Below are 18,634 nucleotides of genomic sequence, written 5' to 3' on the forward strand. Positions count from 1 at the left end.
GCTTTGAGAAGGTTAATTCCCTATGTCCTCCCCTGATCAATGCACAGGACAAAGCAGGGGCTTTGCATCCATGCACAACCATGGACCTCACTCATCAGAAATGTGAGGTAGCAACTGCATATGAAGCTCTCTACTTTCTCTTTCTTTGCTTCTTAGACCCAGGAAGCAAACCAGCTTGACATGGAGGCTGCTGACTGAGATTGGAGCACAAGAACCACAGCTCTCGTCGCTGCTCCTTGAAGTATTATTTTAAACTCAGCATTTTTCAAAGAAAAATAATTAGGTGATTATGTGAAGTGGGGACTGAAAACATGATTCCTACCTCACAACTAAATATTCAAAATATTCAATTCAGGTGATTGTAAAGGGCGGTTCTCTTACTGGTTTGGATTTTTTTTGTTTTGGGATTTTTTTATTTTTTTTTTTCTGGTGTGGGTTTTTTTTTTTTTTTTGTGTGTGTGGTTTCATTTTTGTTTTTGGGTTTTTTTTTTGGTTTTTTTTTTTTTAACAATAGTAGTAGCATCAACTTTTCTATTTTGGTGGCAAAATTTCCCTATTTCAGCTGGATATTTTCACTCAGTTGTCCATGACCTGGATATGCTGTGCTCCTTAATGATGAGAGCTTTATACACAAAACTCTAGCAAAATGAATTCTCCTATTACCATTCTAACTCCAATTCAGGCCATCTCTGTATCATCTCCTATTGTTTTCAAGTGGCAAATTCCACCAGGGCCATTTCTTTTTTCCAAGGTATTTTTTGAAATTACCAAATTGCAAGCATTACCTACTGACAGATGCTAGGAGCAAGCATGATGAGGACTTCAAAGAAGATCTTCCAACCTGCAGTTTTGCTTGTTTTTTTTTTTTTTTTAAACAAAAACGCATGCTTTAAAGTTCAAACTGCATTTCTACGTGTCTCCAAGTAGAAGTTGTCTTGTGCAAATCTGAACAATGCTGACAGTCCCTGGTGAATGACAGTGCTCTTGCTCAAGAAATACTTCCGTCTAACAACTATAAAATTATAAAATTATTTGCTGCCCATTAATAACTCATCTAGCCACTTTAACATTACCCAAGCAATCAGCCAAAAGTACCCTAAAGATTGCAAATACAGACATAAAAGGCTCTGTGCCATTTCTTCCACTGCTGAATTTTAGAATGTGGCTGAATTACAAATGTCAATATTTTCATTTGGTACCTTAGAGGCTATCACAGAAATACTATATGTGCAAGCTCTTGGATGAGCCTGCACTTTCCATCCAGCCCTTTCCATCCAGCATTTATTTGCCATTCCACAGAAACAAAAAAAAGAATAAAAATGCATGGAAAGCTTATCAATTAAATATTGATTTGGTATCAATCTCCACTGACCCCATGACTCTCTCAAAAAAGAATCTTAATCCACAGAGTGCAGAGATTTTCATATTCAGTAGGAGACACGCTCTAAGCAGTTGGTTCCTGGAATTAGCTCACTAACAGTGAGGGCATATCCTCTAACCACAGACAGGACAGAAGGGAAGAACAGCAATTTCAGCAGGCTTCGTTTTGACTACATAGTCATATAAATGGCCAAATCTTACATCTCGTGCAGACTGGCTCCTGCACACAGACACACATAATGTGCTTATAATGAACAGCACCCAGTGGGGAATTTTCCAAGTAAAGTACCACTAACAAGCTGCTTTTCTGATCGTTGCTGCTGCTGCTGTTGTTGAAATTGTTTTTCCCTGTTAGAATCAGACTTCATCTTCTCAATCTACAGCTGAAATGAGAACAGCATTCCCAAAATCAAGAGCCAAGAGAAAATACAGAATCGAGAAAAACAACTGCAGAAAAGATAAGTTATTTTAATTACCTTCAGAATTATACAGGGATTCGCTCTGGTGTACATTATAATCCCATTGCTTTGCAGGGTTCGCAGTCGGAGAGCCAACTTGAATTCTTCTTTCTTGCTATTTTCAGAAACACGGTATTTAATGTAGCTATTCCCAGCAAAGCTAAGGGAAGTGTGGCCTGAAACAACCATTTTGAAAAGACACATGTGCTTTTAGTGATACATAAAACAATTCCTCAACTGTTAAGTAATTAAAGAATTGATAAAGTTAATAAGAATGACTAGGAAGAAATAAATAAAACTCATTTTTGATGAGAGAAAACATAGCTGGCATCTACTACAAAATATTTCTGCATTTCCTTTTTTTAAGCTGTTTTTCAGGGTATAGAGGAAAGTTCTATTTCTCCATATTTAAAAATAAAAAAAAGGGTTTCTCCAAGTATTCAGCACTTTTCAGCTTATACACTCCTGGAGGCACCAGTATTGCCTAACTGACAACAGAGGGAATCAAAGATGACCACACCTGTACATCAGGCAGCTGAGTTATGGGTGTCAAGTTATGTGTGGGCAGATATCAGCCAAACCCTTGCAATGAGTCCCCTGCAACCACTGCCCAGGACCACAGTTCAGTATCTGCTGTGCTTTCATCAGGCAAACAGCACAAATCCTCTGTCCTGCAGCCTGGCATTCACTGAAGTCAACAGAAAGCTCTGCTTCACTGCCTGTCCACCTGGCTCTTCATATCCCAAGGAACAACACAGATGCAGAGAACTAGCAGATGTCCTCAAACTTTCTTTTTGGGATAGCGTAGTGTTTTCATTAATAAAGGCTGGAATTTTGGTAATCTAAATAGTAAGCAGAAGAGTTAATTATAGAGCTTTGCCCATGGGCAGGAAAACATCTGGCATATCATTCTCTAGGAAAAATCCTGTTTTCTCAGCAGCCTGTTTTACTGAGCTGGTATTCGAGCAAGCCAGTGGGAATTTCCAAACAGAAACTGGATCACAGCCTACATACAGCCCCTTAGTCATAAAGACAAGTATTTATCGGCTTATAACACACACCCCCCAGTGCCTGTGCTGAGATGGGTTAAGCAGTACATTTTCTGTTAACTTCACTGCTGCCTCTGCCTGACAAAATGAGAATGGCAGCACTTTATTGTCCAAGTCTATCCCCCTTTATGGCTGTGACATGCACCTGAACACTCGCCAAGCTTTCCCGGTGGGCACTGGCAGATGAACGGTCTCCGGTTGGCTTCGTAGCCCACACACTGCATGTCCCCTGGGCACGGCTTCTCCAGGCAGGGATCCGTGGAGCCTGGGCACAGTGCTCCTGCAATAAGGTAAAACACTGTCAGGGATCCACAGTGTAAAGCATCATCTGCTGCAGTACAAGAGTAATGAAAGACCATTATTGATTGCACACTTCAGTACAAGCAAAAAATGGCTTAATAATAATAACAACAACAAAAAAGCCTCAGCAAACCTTCATAGAAAGGAACAGCTTTTAGGCAAGTACACAGCAGAACTGCAATAGTTCTTTTCCAAAGACTGCCCTAAACCCCATGGGAACGTATTATAAAAACAAACTATTATGAGCAGTAACTGGTTTATAACTGTGTGTGATAACTCTCAAGCCATTCTTTTTCCCACAAAGCTTCCTGCACAAGAGCTTTAGAGATATGAGTGAAAAAAATTGCTTGAAGCTATGCACTCCCCTTCCTCCAGCACACCCATGAGAAGCAAATCTAAGGAGGTAGAAATGGTCACAGCACCGAGCCTGCCAGAGTTTAAGAAGCATTTGGACAATGCTCTCAGGCACATGAGGTGATTCTTGGTGGTCCTGTGCAGGGCCAGCAGTTGGACATTGATGATCCCTGTGGGTCCCTTCCAGCTCAGGATATTCTGGGATTCTAAGCCATGCTTGGGCTACAGTGACACCTGGATTTTTCATTCTCATACTACACAGGACATGTTGCCAGCTTTATCATACAGCACAGGCAAACTTGCCCTCTCCCTATGTTCCTTCTGACATTTCTGAGATCTTACATCCTATCCAGCTTGCCCAGGCTACAAAACCTGCCCTCCTTTTTTCTGATCTGCAGAGACAGAACTGTACTGACTTTTAAATTTGCTTAAATACCTGAGAGACACAATTCTATGTACCTTTTTCAAAACCCCCTATATTCTTTACATCTATCATGCTGAGCATGTCAAGGATTTACTATTTAAAGCCTGTCAATGTCAAAAGAATTTTTTGCATTTCATGGGGTATAGCTAAAACTTCAATGTAACTTTTTCAAGTGTCTAATTAAATCTGTTTTGATTGCCCTAATCATAAAAGATTTGCACACACTGTCTATAATAATACAAAACATGATACAACTATTGCTGCTTAACAGATGAATTTTCAGAAGCATGTGACTTCCACAACAGCTAGCCTCTTCTGGGTTGCAATAAGGTACTTGGGAGATGCAGGGTCAGTTTCTCCATTTGGGCATCTGTGTATGGCTGTTATGAAAGTAGTTTTCAAGTGCAGAAAAAAAGGCACTCCTGCCCTTGCATTTGCTGATTTGCAGCCCCAGCATGAATGGAGGCAAAGGCAGTTGCTGGGAATGAACAGACACCTTTTCTTTTGTTTATCAAGTTAATTTATTTAAGACTTGTATCAGATTCAAAAACTAGTGTATTTTTTGAGCACATTGTTTTACTTACAGTTTATAAAGGAAGGAATCAACCTGTCATGGAGTACATCTCTAAAAGTAATGAAAGAAAGAATCTTACTGCTCTCGCACTTTTGTACAAGCCAAGCAGGGCTCATAGTAAGCATAGCTGAAATTACCTGACACTGTAAGTATTTTCTGGGAGAAGAAAAATTACTACTGTAGCTTTCAAAGTGGACATGGGCTGACTACAAATATGGCAATTACTGTAAATGTCCTCCTTGATGTACAGCACAGTCAATTTAATGTTTAACATCCTCTCCTCCTTTATCAAACATTTGTTTGAGAGGTCTATGGAGTAAAAGATTTACAGTACTGCCTGTAGCACTGTTAGAAAATGATGCATGGCAATCTTTATTAATCACATTAGTAGGTAACATTAACAGGAATAACAGCTGCAATATACAGTCACACTTTAGGCCTTATAGAATCAAGAAAAAACTGTCATAGGGTTCTGGACTACAGATTAATATTTTATTTAAATGTAAGATCTGTAGAATTTAACAGAGAATATGATGTTTTCTATACTTTGCTTTGTTTGGCTTTTATTTTAGAATAAAACTCCTAATTTCTTAGAATTCAATGGCAAGTAACAATTATTTCTGAAATTATAACTGGTTGTTAAAAATTCTACAGGCTGCTTTTTATTTTCGCCTTGGTTGTTTTAGCTATTTTAACTCATTCTTATGTGACAAATACACAGCCTTCTAGTGTCTGCAGAGTATATCTCTTCTTTGAACAGACTTAAACCTTTAGTGAGGCTGCAATTCAAGTGAGCCTCTGTAGCTGACAGACATGCCATTTGGACTAAAGCCCCACAGCTCATCACTGTGCAGCAGAACGAGACACTGAGATTTCCAAATGTGGCTCTGCAAATTTTCACATCCCCTAACCTATGACTGTATCCTTGACATGAAGCAATAAAGGAACAGCTTCCTTTGTTATCCACCTCTGCCAGGTTTTTTTTATCTGATTCAAACTCTGATTTGTACTTTAGAGCCATCCTTTCACATTCAGAAAATATATGGAAAAGATCTAACGTACTCCGTGCAACGGTGGAAAGAACTGTTTATCCTGAATGGCCAAGAACACTCCTTCTGGTAAACTACAAGGAAACCAACTTTTTATTCATCCTGCTGCAGCAGGATTTCATAGCTGTCACAAAACTTTAAAATATTCAGACTAGCTAGAAGTGCTTTATGCCTGTCTGTATGGTTATAAGTACATAAGCCACAAATCTGCATTATTGCATTGCCTCAGCTAACACACATTTTCAGGCTGATTTCACAACTATGTGGAGCAAAATTGTAAAATTGTTCAAGGTTACGTTGTCCACATCAAAGATTTACAGCCTGAGTTTAAATAAAATTATTCTAATGTTGCATTTCCACTCCAAAGAGCAGTCTGTTTTCCATCCAATAAAAGATTCAAGAAATATAGGTTCAAACTGATCTTTTTTATTTCTAGGCAGGTCCAGACAATCTGCAGCATTCTCTTGAAACTCACATTAGTATTAATAAAAACTGTTCTTTACAAGGTACCACAGAAACACATGAGCTAGCATCAAGCAGTGCGTGGCAGGAAAAGGTGGAAAAGACCCACTTGATTTTGACAGATCATTTTCAGTTTAATTCTCTAAAAGAAGATAAAAGTATTTCAATCTTCTAACCAATATACTGAGGCAGAAAACACTGTTCCATTGTAAGATGAGAGATTTATTTAATTCCTATTCCTTAAAAAAAGGAGCACTTCTAGGACTGTAAATATGTTTTGAAAATTGAGTGCTTCAAGAATTTTAACTTCAGCCTTGCGATATTAGGTGGTTTTCTATCAGCCCAGTCTCCTGAATCTGTGAGTACTACAAAGACTCTGTTTTTTCACTTACATAAAAAAAAAGCTTGAAAGGAGGGAGACACCTAAAAGCTGGAGTTGTAGGAACACAGGGAGAAAACCTTCCTTGGACAAAGGTGACATAAAACAGACTACAGCCAGATCTAACCAAGTTATCTGCAGTTCTCTGTTCCCAGAACAGACCTTTTTCTTCAATTTTCCTTGCCAGGAGAATTCCAGGCTCATTAATATGCATGTGTGTGCTTCCTGCAAATGGGAAAAGCACTGTTGTACACAAAAGAACTGGGTGCCCAGTCCTTCAAAGCATCCAGGACTCTTTTAGAGGCAATGTGTGCTCTGTGGAGCTGAGGCCAAAAATCACCTCTGAAGAACAGTTCCTTTACTAACAGCAGATCCTCACAGGCTATGATTTCCTTCTATCAAAGTATTCATGAAATACTAAAAGTGGCTTCATAAAGTCTGAATTATCTTGTTTCACGAGAAAGTGGTCCAAGGCTGCTGTTCTCTTGATTAAATAATGTGGATGTGTCTGCACTTTTGCTGAACACTCTTGAGTCAATTAGAAAAAATCTTTCAAATTATTAGGCTAGAACCATATTAAACATTTGAAATAGAATTCATCTCATCTAATTTTAGGGTATCTGACTGATTTTAGACATCTAGGGAGAGATGTATCACATTATTAAAAATACCTCATTCTTCCCACTATCTGCAAATGGGGCCTGGAGTGGCCAGGGCAGATGTAGATATAGGTCCATATTTGACAAGATTATTTCAATCCATTCCTCTCCTTTGAACTCATTAATGTACCATCACGTTTGTAAGATCATAATGCCGAACAACTCTAGAGCAAAGCAGTCCCAACAAAACCTGCTGTGCCCCTGCACCTTTGTCTCGAGACAAAAGAATTACTTTGCATCATGAAAAAATACGGAATAGATTTTTGCCTCTGAAAAATGAGAATGCCATGAGAAATGTTTTACAGGAATATATTTATTCCATTCCTCCTACATTTATTTCTCCCTGACAGATGTTTGCATACCTCATGCCATGTGATGGGAGGTTGGTAATTGCAGAGCCCCTCTGGTCACGCTGACACAAACCCCAGTTTGTGACAATATTTTTCATACAAACACAAACAGATGAGCAAAAAATCTAAGGAGACAGTGTGTTATTGGAAAACTCTTTAGTTCAATTTTATTGATTTAAAAGCTAAGATTGATGCATGTGAACTTTTGAACTTACCCTTCCAGAGATGAGCTGCTGAAACTCCAAAGTTCACCCACTGCCTACTTTACAGTCTCCCTGCATTTTCACATTAGATAACTCTGTTTGCTCACAAAGGTAATCTAGGTAAGTTATGCACAGCTGGCATGCATAAATTGTGCATATCTGTGACATCTGCCAGTGGACAAAAACACTCCAAGTATGATACATATTTCAAGAATGAGTGAATTAGTTCAAACTCAAGCTTTCTGGGCCATAATTGAATCAGATCTCTGGAAACATATGCAGTATTTTAATGGCTTTTTCATAATTCAAGGTATTAATATTTACTGGATGTGGAACTATTTTAGCAACAAAGGAAGTGTAATACTTTTATTACACTGCTAATATCTTGCTAATGCTCTCTCGTTAAACAAGCCAAAACAAATCTGTGCACTTTTTCCAGAATTGCTGCATCTGTGCATTTATTTATAAGAACTACTGATGGAAGAAGTATTGCATTTTTCCAACTCTTTTACTCTACTCTTTAGCTTTCATGAAAGCAAAATTACCCATACATTCTCTATTATGCTCTCACAAGTCTGTGTCATCTCCTATGTAAGAAAACACAGTGTGTTTGCCTAAATACCCAAATATTTTCTGTGGCTCCTTTAATTAAAAAGAGTAGAAGAGGATTTAGCATTAAATAACGAGGAGAAAGCCCAAAGCATGAATTTTTGCTTCCCACCAAGGTGTATTATTTCTGTGCAAGTAATAGACACCAAGGTGTTCACCTCTTTGGCAACTCTCCCTAACTCAGCAGCTCTGGACATTTTTTTACTACAGGCTGTATGGCAGGCTGAATGTGCTCAACCCCACCCCAAGTTGTGGGGATCCCCCATGGGAAATACCCACTTGGTGCCTCAGACGGGAGCAGTGGGAACCCCTCTAGCTTTTCAGCAGGACCAGGACAAGCTGCCTGCTACAAGTGTTCCCACACAGCAGTCTTCAAGGCCATGACAAATGGCCCAGAGGCTGAGGGCTACAGTCGCTCTCAGAACCACCCTGCCTCTCCAGCAGCCTGTCATCCATTTTGAAGATTGACTGGTACATGACAGAAGAATTTGGAAATCGCTGTCCCAGCTGAATTTCTGTGCTTCCATTGCAAGCTTGCTGTGCCAGGAGAGCTGCTGGGTCAGAACTGTACTGCACTGCAAAGTCCCTTTTTTGGAGTTAAGCTAAGAGATTATGAGGCAGAGGGAATAATACATCATTATTGACTTTAATAGGTAGTGAAATGAAATGATAAACAGTGAAAATTTTGGCTGCCAGAAAACCAATTTCTGACTGTGAGGACTATCACTATCCCCATGGAGATGAGGATTTGTGATTTCTTGATACAAAAGTGAGACTAAGTTTTAATTTAGAGAATATAAAGAAGTTTGGCAGATAGTGTTCCCGCAATGGCTCCTGGACCTGACTGGAGGATATTGCAGCATTGTCCCTTTTAAATCTGTGAAAATCCTTTACTTCAGAGCCTTTCATGTGTAACAAAATGCTGACTATTGTTATGATAGGTATGTCTATTTGAAACTTATAAGACTCTTCGTTAAAAAGTGGAGAGATAGTCTGCTCTTGAATGTACCTCAGATAGAGATCATGGTGTTTTTTCAGAACTGAACTTCTTTGCCACTATTATCCATGTGCCACAGGAACAAAAATGATTTCTGGTTAAGTTTTATGCAATTTATGCCTATTTTCATCCCCACCGAGGTCAGTGGTAAAACATGAAGCCCTGCTGACTGCTGCAGAAACAAAGGTTGGTTATTGAGGGATATGGCTGCTGAATTCTTGTATTGCTCTGTGTGTGTGCGCATGTGTGCTTAAGATGAGGGAGACTTAGATGTATTGATTTTACAGCAGTTTTCTTCTCTGCTCTTAAATGAAGTGGAATGAGGAGCAAATAGCCTGGCAAACAAAAGAAATAGAGCCAGTATTACAACTGCCCGAGGCTTTAAAATCCAAGCGCAGAATCATACAGAAGCTTGGCTCGTGAGTCTATCTGTCATATGCCCATGTGAAATCTCTGCCAAAATGTGGAGCAGCCCAAAACCTACCCTGTCCCCTACTGCAGCATTAAAGGTCAGGAAAAGCACTTGCTAATAAAATACTTCATTGTTTTCTGTGGCTGTCTGCAACAACGGGACTGAGGAAGGCCTTTCCACCTGCCTGGCTTGGGTCAGGGGTGCTTTTCCTTGGAGACTGCTGGTGCATTGCTGGAGAGCAGGCTGCTCTGCTGTGGTCACAATTCAGGTTTATTCCAGTGGTGGCACCAACTGATTGGGAAACTACATCCCTCCCTCTCCTGGTCCTTCCTCTCCCACTCCTTCCCCTCCCCTGGAAGCTGTCTGATTGCAGAGCCTCCAGGAAAGCGGTCTTTGTCGTAAAAGGCCAAAGTTCATAAACTTCCATTTACATCAGTAAACACGAACAATTCTTCCGGAGCCTGAGAAATCAATTCCCACAAGGCATCAGCCAGTCGTGCTTTAGTGGACTGAATTGAAATGCCCCTTCTAATCTGCATCAGAGGAATAAAATGGATCCTATCGCATAATGTGCAGCGATGGGAGGGGAAGAGGGGGCAGTACTCACCATTGCACATGCAGCGCACATTCCTGTAAAAGCGGGGGCACACAAAACTAATTCGCGCCGTGCTGTAAGTCATCAGGGAATGTGAATCAATAGACAGACTTTGCTCACAGTGTTGTTCCTGACAATCCAGTCCGGAGCAATTCTTCTCCAAGATAGCAGAAATACGAATCACATTTTCCAAGTGTCTCCTCGCATTGGTAAGCTTCTGGATCAAAAAGGCAGGCTTATAGAAGCCGCCGCTGTGCATCTGAACAGCAAACAGCATGTCCAGCTGGCTGCTGCCCGCCACCGGCTGAATGCTGATGATGTGCAGGCTGTCCTGCTTCTGGGAGAGCACCGCGTTGCGCAGGGTGCGCCTGAACCCGTGCATGTGCAGGCCCACGAAGTCTTCTGGGGAAACGTTCTCGAAGCGGATGGTGACTGTGTTCTGCAGCATTTCTTGCAGCAGCTGCTCCACGTGGACCACAACATCGATGGGCACCTGGAAGCGGCCATCGCTCACGGAGACATTCAGGACGTACTTGCCGTTATCCAGCCCTCCGAGGGCGATGATCTTCCCATCGTGGCTGTTGACCTTGAACAAACTTTTCTGCTCTGATTTTAGGGTGTATGTGAGGACATCGTACACATCCTGATCTGTGGCATGAATTTTCCCAATGACGCCCCCGGGAAAATCATCTTCCATGGTGACAATGAAAATCTCCAGTGGAATGGCGGTTGGTTTGTGAATGCTCTCTTCAATAACCCTCACCTGAACATAGGTATGGGAAACCTGCTGAGGCTTCCCAGAGTCCTTTGCCTAATGTAATTTGGAAAAAAAAAAAAAAAAAGAAAAAAATAAGAAATAAAACCACACACGGAACACAGCCTGCAACCATAACTTCTTGCTATGTATATTCTCACAGCATCAGTAATTTTAGAAAGAAGTTTTCAAAAGAATGCTCAAATGCATTTGCCAAATACATATGTAAAGAAGTGTCTCAGCCATTTCTAGCAGTGGAACTTACAAACTCTTTAGGGAAGCACTGATCTCTAAGTGGATTGCAGAGAGAAATGTGTCAGTAGAATGTCTCATTACTCAAACTGAAATGTTCCCAGGATCCCACAGCTATCACTTGTCATCTTCACAACGGAGAATATACCAACAACATGGTATATTCTTCTCCAAACACAGTTTGGAGTCACTTCTACCCTGGAGAAGAGACTGAATTCCAGTGAAATATCGGCCTTCTGCATTGCTTGGTGTGCTCCAAAGCACTCCACACCCTGCTTAGTTTGTGTGGATGTGAGGGAGTTCAGAATTTTTCTACAGCATTCTGTCCTTCTTTACCTGAAGCAACCTGAAGAAACATGCTTGAAATAAATAAAATTTATCATCCTCCAAAAATGAAATAGGTGCTTGTGCTGTTACTAATGATAAAATATGAGAGCAGCACTGCAGTTGGAAAGATGACTGGATGACCCAGAGCAGGTATTATAGCATCATTTGCACTATTTTTATAGAGAGTGAAAGAGCAAGTATGACAAAAAAACCCAAGGCCATCTTGACAGAAAGGTGTGCAAACTTGAATCAGGGTCCTTTCCTACAATAAGAAAAATGTTTTATTGCAGTCCCTATTACAAAATATACTGCTCCACACATTTATTTGCTTCAGAGAGGAACAGAAGACTAAACTGCCACTAGGCAGAGATGTAGGACATGTTCAAAGATCTTTGCATTTGGACACAGGAGGAAAATTTACAAGCTGAAGGAAAAAATGGGAAGATGACAAAAGTAATATGGACACTACTACAAGCACATTAGTAACTCGAAGACACTCTAAAATTTATTCATCTTTACTCATAAAAGAGCTGTGTGGAGTATTTAAAAATATTTTATATATGTGTGCAGACAAATGCCCATGTACATAGAGAAGAGATTAGGTCTCATTCCATTTTCTATTTTAACATTAATTCTTAATAAACCTCATACAGTGGAGAAACCTGATAGTGGAAAAGAGAAAGCAGCACTCTGGCTGCTTATGGATGGAAAGAAACACTTCTATGGTCTAAACACAACAGGAAACTATAAAATATGTTTTCACTGCAGAAATCCCTGAAGAAAATAATACTGGGAGAAATCATGCCTCCACAATCCAACAGCATGGTTTTCTGAGCATGTTGGTGCATCTCAGACATGGTGGTCTGTCTAATATTTCATTTATATGAAATATATGGATCTCTAAACCCAGAGGATGCTGCTCAAATTTAACTCTCATGCCCAGTTTTGGCTACACTAGAACTCTGGCTAGCAAATGACCCAGAAAGCAGGATATTTTACTATTAAGGCATGGTAAGAAAGAAAGAAAGAAAGGTGATGATTTTTTATTTCCCTACAAGGCTGAAAAATAGGTTTCAAGGATATTAAATGGCAAACTTGTAAAACTTTGATTTGAACTGTTAGTTAGCATCAGAGCCTATATTTTGTGAATTGCAACCAACAATTGCCTCTAAGGATGCTACTGCTGTGAACATCATTAAATGTGCTTGTAAAGGAACAGACAGGCTGTGCTTAGAGAGATCAACCCCAGCAAAGCAAGTAGAGGAAGCAAGAATTTCAGACACAGCTTATGGGACCATGGCTCATTTCAGTGAAGAGGTTCATTCCCTAGACCTGCATATTTATTGAACCCTAATACATCTTCTCTGCCAGACCTGAGAAATGTGGACAAATTACTTTTGGATTTACAGGTTTTGGCAATCAAAATTACCCTGGTTACAAAGCTTCTCAACGATTATTCTAAAGCTAAGTTTGAGCTGGACTTCTATTGCATGTCTTATTTTGACATTCTTTAAAAGCTAAGTTGACCTTGGAAATGTGATTTCATGAATTCTTGGAAGGCTTCCAAAAATTTATTATTAAATTTATGACTTAAAAGCAGAAATTATTTTCCTTCCTAAAGCAGTATTTCGTAGTCACTTGTTCTGGGGTGTATTTATATGTATATAATGCATTTTTGCTCATTTTCCTTCCTTAGCTACAGAAAAAAATGATGAAAATCTTAAACCATAACGGTCGCTGCTCAGAAAATTCATTTCATGCCGCGGAAATTGGAAAGGTGGCTGGCTACCTATTTATATTTATATGAAACCAGGTTTAAGAACATCAAAGAAAATATTCTGCATTGTGCATTTGCAAACTGGAATGTATGGTATTTACTCGTAGAATACAGCCCATTAAAAACAACCCATACAGGGAAAGTACAGGTTACCTACCACCAAGAGGTTTTTTTGTTTCAGTGTAGAGTGCAGATGTAAAAATCAAGCCTTACCTGCACGCAGAGCACATACTCAGTTGAGACCATGTGCTTGAAGATGACTGCAGACCTCAAAACGCCATGAGGGTCCAGTGTAAACTCCTCCTCTTCATTTCCAGTGAGGATGGTGAAGGTAAAAGGGGGGCCATTGTGAAAAGAGTCTTTGTCTGTCACTACCAGCTGCAAAATGCTTGTGCCCACTGGTTTATTTTCCTTTACACATATACACAGCGTATAAAGAAAAGGATTAAAATGATACATATTGCAACCATAAAATACCACATTTTTCTATCGTGAATATTCAACTGAATGCTCTTTGCCCAAGCTGGCATTTCACAAGCTGAGCTTTGTTGACACCGCTTATGCCCCATGGACCAGCAGCAGAGATGAAGGTACCTGCCACACCTCCAGGGCCTGCTGGGCTCTTTCTGATACTCTGTCTGATCAGGACTGACTAAAAGTCAAGACTCACACCCAGAGCAAGGTATAAAGAAGTGTGAACTTATCCCAGAGCAGACATTTTGAGGTTTGAGTACCTGGTGCAGCAGGGATGAATATTAAAATGTGTGACAGATGCTGTGCTTAAGGAGCCTCAGCAAACAGAAATTTACCAAAAGACTCAAGAAAGATTTGTTTATATTTTCCTTTAGATAAGATCACTTGATACATGTTTTGCAGATAGATCATCAAAAGGTACTTAAATGAAACCAAATGCCTGTGCATTTTAAAAGTCAGAGAAGTTTTTGATGTGCAGGATAAACTTACTTGAATTACAGCTGTGTAGTTAGCTGGAGTAAACACAGGGCTGTTATCGTTCACGTCAGAAATGTCCACATTGACTGTCACAGATGAAGACAAAGGAGGGGTACCACTGTCTCTTGCCTGGACAACTAATGAATAACCAGATATCTGAAAAAGGTGAAAACATTAAATCATTGTGAAAACGGTCCTAAATTTTAACCCAGGTTCTTCACATTCAATGCACCACCTTCCATATTCTAAGGAAAGCTGTTTGGCCTCATTGCCTTCCTGCCCTTAGTATAATATTATCCTGTTTATTGCCACATTGTGCCCCTACTTCTGTTTTATAAGGCTACCAATAAACATAACAGCTTCATTGTATTAAAATAACTGTATCAGATAAAGCATTCCTGAAATAAAGGGGCAGACAGAAAATAAATGACAGATAATATCTGAACTCAGCCATTAGTCCTGAAAGCTTACATTTCCATCTCTCCTAGGTGTCCGCTGGGATAAGTGACCTGATTCTATTTATCTTACAGTTGGTTTCCAAGACAAATATATAATATATAAATTGCTTATTAGAGCCAGCATCAGTTTGACACATACTGTTTCTAAAGTGGTGATGGAGAGCCAAGGAAAACTTAACAGGCAGTTGGCTTAAACACACTGGAAAACATTTGGGAGTACGAAGGACAACAGTCTCTGTAGCAACAGAATATTATCCACCACTCTGCAGAAGATAAGTGGGCTTGAGTCTGCTTTTTTGCAACAGACACAAACAGTGCGGTGCAGGCAGTTCAGTGCATCATCCACAGGCCCTCTACACACATATGTGCCCGTGTGTGAGGTGTGAGCATATGTGACAACTTGCAAAAGCTCTGTCTATGCACAGTTTATGGATGACAGTTGGATTTTCCAAACTGCATCCTTATGTTGGCTTCCTTAGGTCTTACAACTACTTTTTACTGTACATTGCTCCTTGCTCTGCAGGGAAAGCTGCTGACACGTCTGCCCCTGAATCCTCCCACTGCGGAGCAAGAGAAGGGCGAAACATGCCAGATACAACACTCTGCTCCGCCCTCTCAGTGCAGGGCTGGAAAGGGGAAAACATGCCCCTGCAGAAGGGAACAAGATAATGTTAAAGGGGCTTTTTTGGGAAGGAAATCCAAATACATTTGAAAAATGACAGCTTTTTTTGTGGTAGGGAGGAGCTCAGACCGAGCACACAAAATAAGGGGGCTCTTCTGGGATGTGGGACAAAGCAAAAGGCAACATGTTTTTTGGGGGTTGTATGGAGGAGATAGACTGTGATTTGGTGGGGGTAAAGTGGCACAGGAGGGAAGAGGAATCCTGAACTATGGAAAGTCGAGTAACTTAAGTAAGAGAATTAATCTTTTTTTTTAACCTTAATTTCCACTGCTAGCTAAAACCAGAAAGTTTTGTAGAATCTTTCCCACTTGTTTTTTTTTGTGTTTGCTTTCATTTCAATGTATCCCAGAAAGGTAGATGGCAAAAGTCATGGTCTCTGTATGATTACAGCTCTGGAAATAAGTCCCCTTAAACCACTGAATCCTGGGAGTCAGCACTACCTTTGGGGATCTACAGCAGATGGAACATCATACATAATTTTCCCTGAAGGGGTCAGAAACACCTGTGTCTAGGAAATGTGCCAAGGAAGCAAAGAAAAAGACAATATCACAACTTATTTTAACTGAGGGAAACTTTGGAAAATGCAGACCTAACACAGCTGGCATAACACATGCACACTCTTGTGAGGGTGTGTGTGTGTGTGTCTGAATTCAGCTGCACTTCAGAATCTAGAAAAAAGTCATATTAAGGAACTCAGCCTGTGCTTTTATTACAGCCAACTTGTAACATGCACAGCCATTGTTACTCCCGTTTTAGTCAGTCTGTGGTAAAGTCATTCTACCACCAAACACAAACAATTTAATCCTGCTTTAGTGATAATACAGGAGGGGGGTTTTGCCACTGTTTTAAGAAGCAGGTTTGCTTCCAGTAAAGGGCTTCTCCAGCTGAGCCCATATTCTGAAGGTAGCAATCTGCTTCCCCAGTTTTGTGGGTGCATTGCTGAGAGGCAGGAGGCACAGATTTCCTTATGTGATGCAAGATTTCTGAAGCCATGTAGCACTCTTCTGCCCTGCTAGCAGCACAGGCAACTGCACTTGTTTGTTTCTTTTCCCAAAAGCTGCTAATTGCTAGCTATGGCAAAATGGTGATAAATAATCCTGAATGAATAATGGAGTGAGCAAACAAAGCAGCAGAACCTATTTAATGAAGCACTCTTTCACTTTTGGTACAGCCTGGCCACTTCATAACATCCCCTCCCCAGTGGCATGTTTTGCAGAGCGCTAATTAATGGCTCAGGTCTCAGCTCGGCCCTCGGTGCCACAATCTGGAGCATTTTGTAACCACTCTGTTGCACACACGGCTGCACATGTGTGCTTGCACGCAAAGGGGAGAGGAGGCAGCTCATTAACACAGCAGCAGCTCCTGCTGGCACCACGGGGGAAATCCAGTGCTGCTGCTCTCCCCTGATGCAGCTGATGTGTGGGTGCAGGGTGGGAGTGGCAGCAGTTGGCATGTAGAAACACCGGGGACAGGGCTGGCATGGAAAGAAGTGGGGAAACGTTAGAAAGACCCGTTGGAGCATCTCAGGCTGATTGCTGCAGAGTATAAAAGAAACTCCTTCAACACAAGCTAGCAGCATAGTGGAGATTGATGCACATCTGTAAGTCATTGCAAGTTAAGAAGTCCCTCATGTCTTACCCTTTCTCTATCCAATTTCTTTTTAACCTTCACGAGTCCCAGAACAGGATCAACTGAAAATTCATTGTCTTGATCCCCATTCACTATGGAAAAATGAATCTGACCATTGGGAGGACTGTCCAGATCTTCTGCTATCAACTTTTTTTGAGAGAAGAATAAAAAATTAGAAAAACAAATATCAAGTGATCTGTATGATACATTAATTGCTCAACACACCAAAAAGTAAACTTCACATTCCATCAGACTAGTTATACCTGAACTGTACACCTCTAAAGCATCAATCCAACAGGTTTTTGTTAGGAGGCTTCACTTGGGCCCTTTCAAAATTCTAGTCTGAAAACATACAGAATATTTTAATCTTAATATTCCATATAACACTCTCTCTCTGGATCTACAAGTTGCAAGGTGAAAATATTGTGAGGTTTGGGGATGGCACACTGCATGCCAGACTATACAAATACGATGTATTTGGAGCTCTGAGCAGCCTGGTGCAGTGGAAGGTGTCCCTGTGCACAGCATGGGGGTTGGAACTAGATGATCTTTAAGATCTCATCCAACCCTATGACTCTACGATTTTATTTCATTGAAAAGTAGAATTCTGCCTTTCTATTAAAACCTGTTTCTTTCTAGCAGACTCATAAAATGCAACACCTAAAATATGCTATTGCTCTCTGACAGCATAACAGGGTTAAAAAGAAAGGCTCAGTACTACTACTACTTTCTTTTGGGGAGAAACTGACAGCAGCTTGGGGAGCAGTAGCAGGCACAGAGTACTGTCTATAAAACGGTTTGGGGGCCTCAAGACGTAGTAATTATCATGATTAGGCAGTGCAGCAGTTTTTTAGGGGCAGGGGGCTTCATCACACGTAAATGCCACCCACAGCCCCGCTCACCATGAGCACGGAGTCGCCGACGGCCGCGTCCTCGCTGATGACGGCGCTGTAGACAGCCTGGCTGAAGGTGGGCGCGTTGTCGTTGACGTCCGTCACGTTCACGTTCACCGTCGTCACCGCGCTCAGGGCGGGCGTTCCCCCGTCCTTTGCCTCCACTACTAAGTAGAAGTCCTTGCACGATTCAAAATCCAAAGCTTCGACAATGGAAATCACTCCTTCGAAGCAAAGGAGGGAATGTCAACAGCCGGCAAAAAGTAAATGATGCCACAGAGCAAGGGATTTGACTGTAGTAAACAGTACAGCATGCTATTTATCATCATGGCACACATACAACACTAGCTGTAAGACTGCCCAATCCAATAAAAATGTTTATTCAGATTTCTACTGCTGTCGTTTGATTAAAGAATGATGCCAATTGCACTTGGGTTGCCTCTGCAGAAAGGACCTTTACAAGGCATGAGGCAATGAATGGTTCCTCATGAAAATAGCTTTCATTATGTGAAGATCATAGATGAAGAAGTGGGGGCCATATTCACCCATTTACCATCTCATTCACAGAGCCTTTGGGAGAATTGGATGCCGACTCTGGAAATAAGCCCTGACAAGTCAACAGAAATTCACTCCCACACAATTAACTTCTCATGAATT

General features: G+C 40.8%; 1 protein-coding gene across 9 annotated transcripts in view; it reads right to left on the reverse strand.

Annotated features, from left to right (window-relative positions):
• Nucleotides 1–18,634, reverse strand: part of FAT3 (FAT atypical cadherin 3) — a 403,498-nt gene that overhangs the window by 33,466 nt on the left and 351,398 nt on the right. For all 9 annotated transcript variants that reach the window (XM_071432782.1, XM_071432789.1, XM_071432787.1 and 6 more), the window contains 7 exons: nucleotides 17,987–18,201; nucleotides 17,094–17,231; nucleotides 14,328–14,471; nucleotides 13,578–13,775; nucleotides 10,267–11,065; nucleotides 3,033–3,167; nucleotides 1,857–2,014 (listed from right to left, as the gene is read on the reverse strand). In XM_071432782.1, coding sequence (XP_071288883.1) covers nucleotides 1,857–2,014; nucleotides 3,033–3,167; nucleotides 10,267–11,065; nucleotides 13,578–13,775; nucleotides 14,328–14,471; nucleotides 17,094–17,231; nucleotides 17,987–18,201 — 1,787 coding nt within the window. The remainder of the gene's footprint in view (nucleotides 1–1,856; nucleotides 2,015–3,032; nucleotides 3,168–10,266; nucleotides 11,066–13,577; nucleotides 13,776–14,327; nucleotides 14,472–17,093; nucleotides 17,232–17,986; nucleotides 18,202–18,634) is intronic.

This window comes from Agelaius tricolor, unplaced genomic scaffold (genome assembly GCF_023055355.1).
Source record: "Agelaius tricolor isolate 1412-34295 unplaced genomic scaffold, bAgeTri1.0.p SCAF_9, whole genome shotgun sequence".
Lineage (NCBI taxonomy): Eukaryota > Metazoa > Chordata > Aves > Passeriformes > Icteridae > Agelaius > Agelaius tricolor.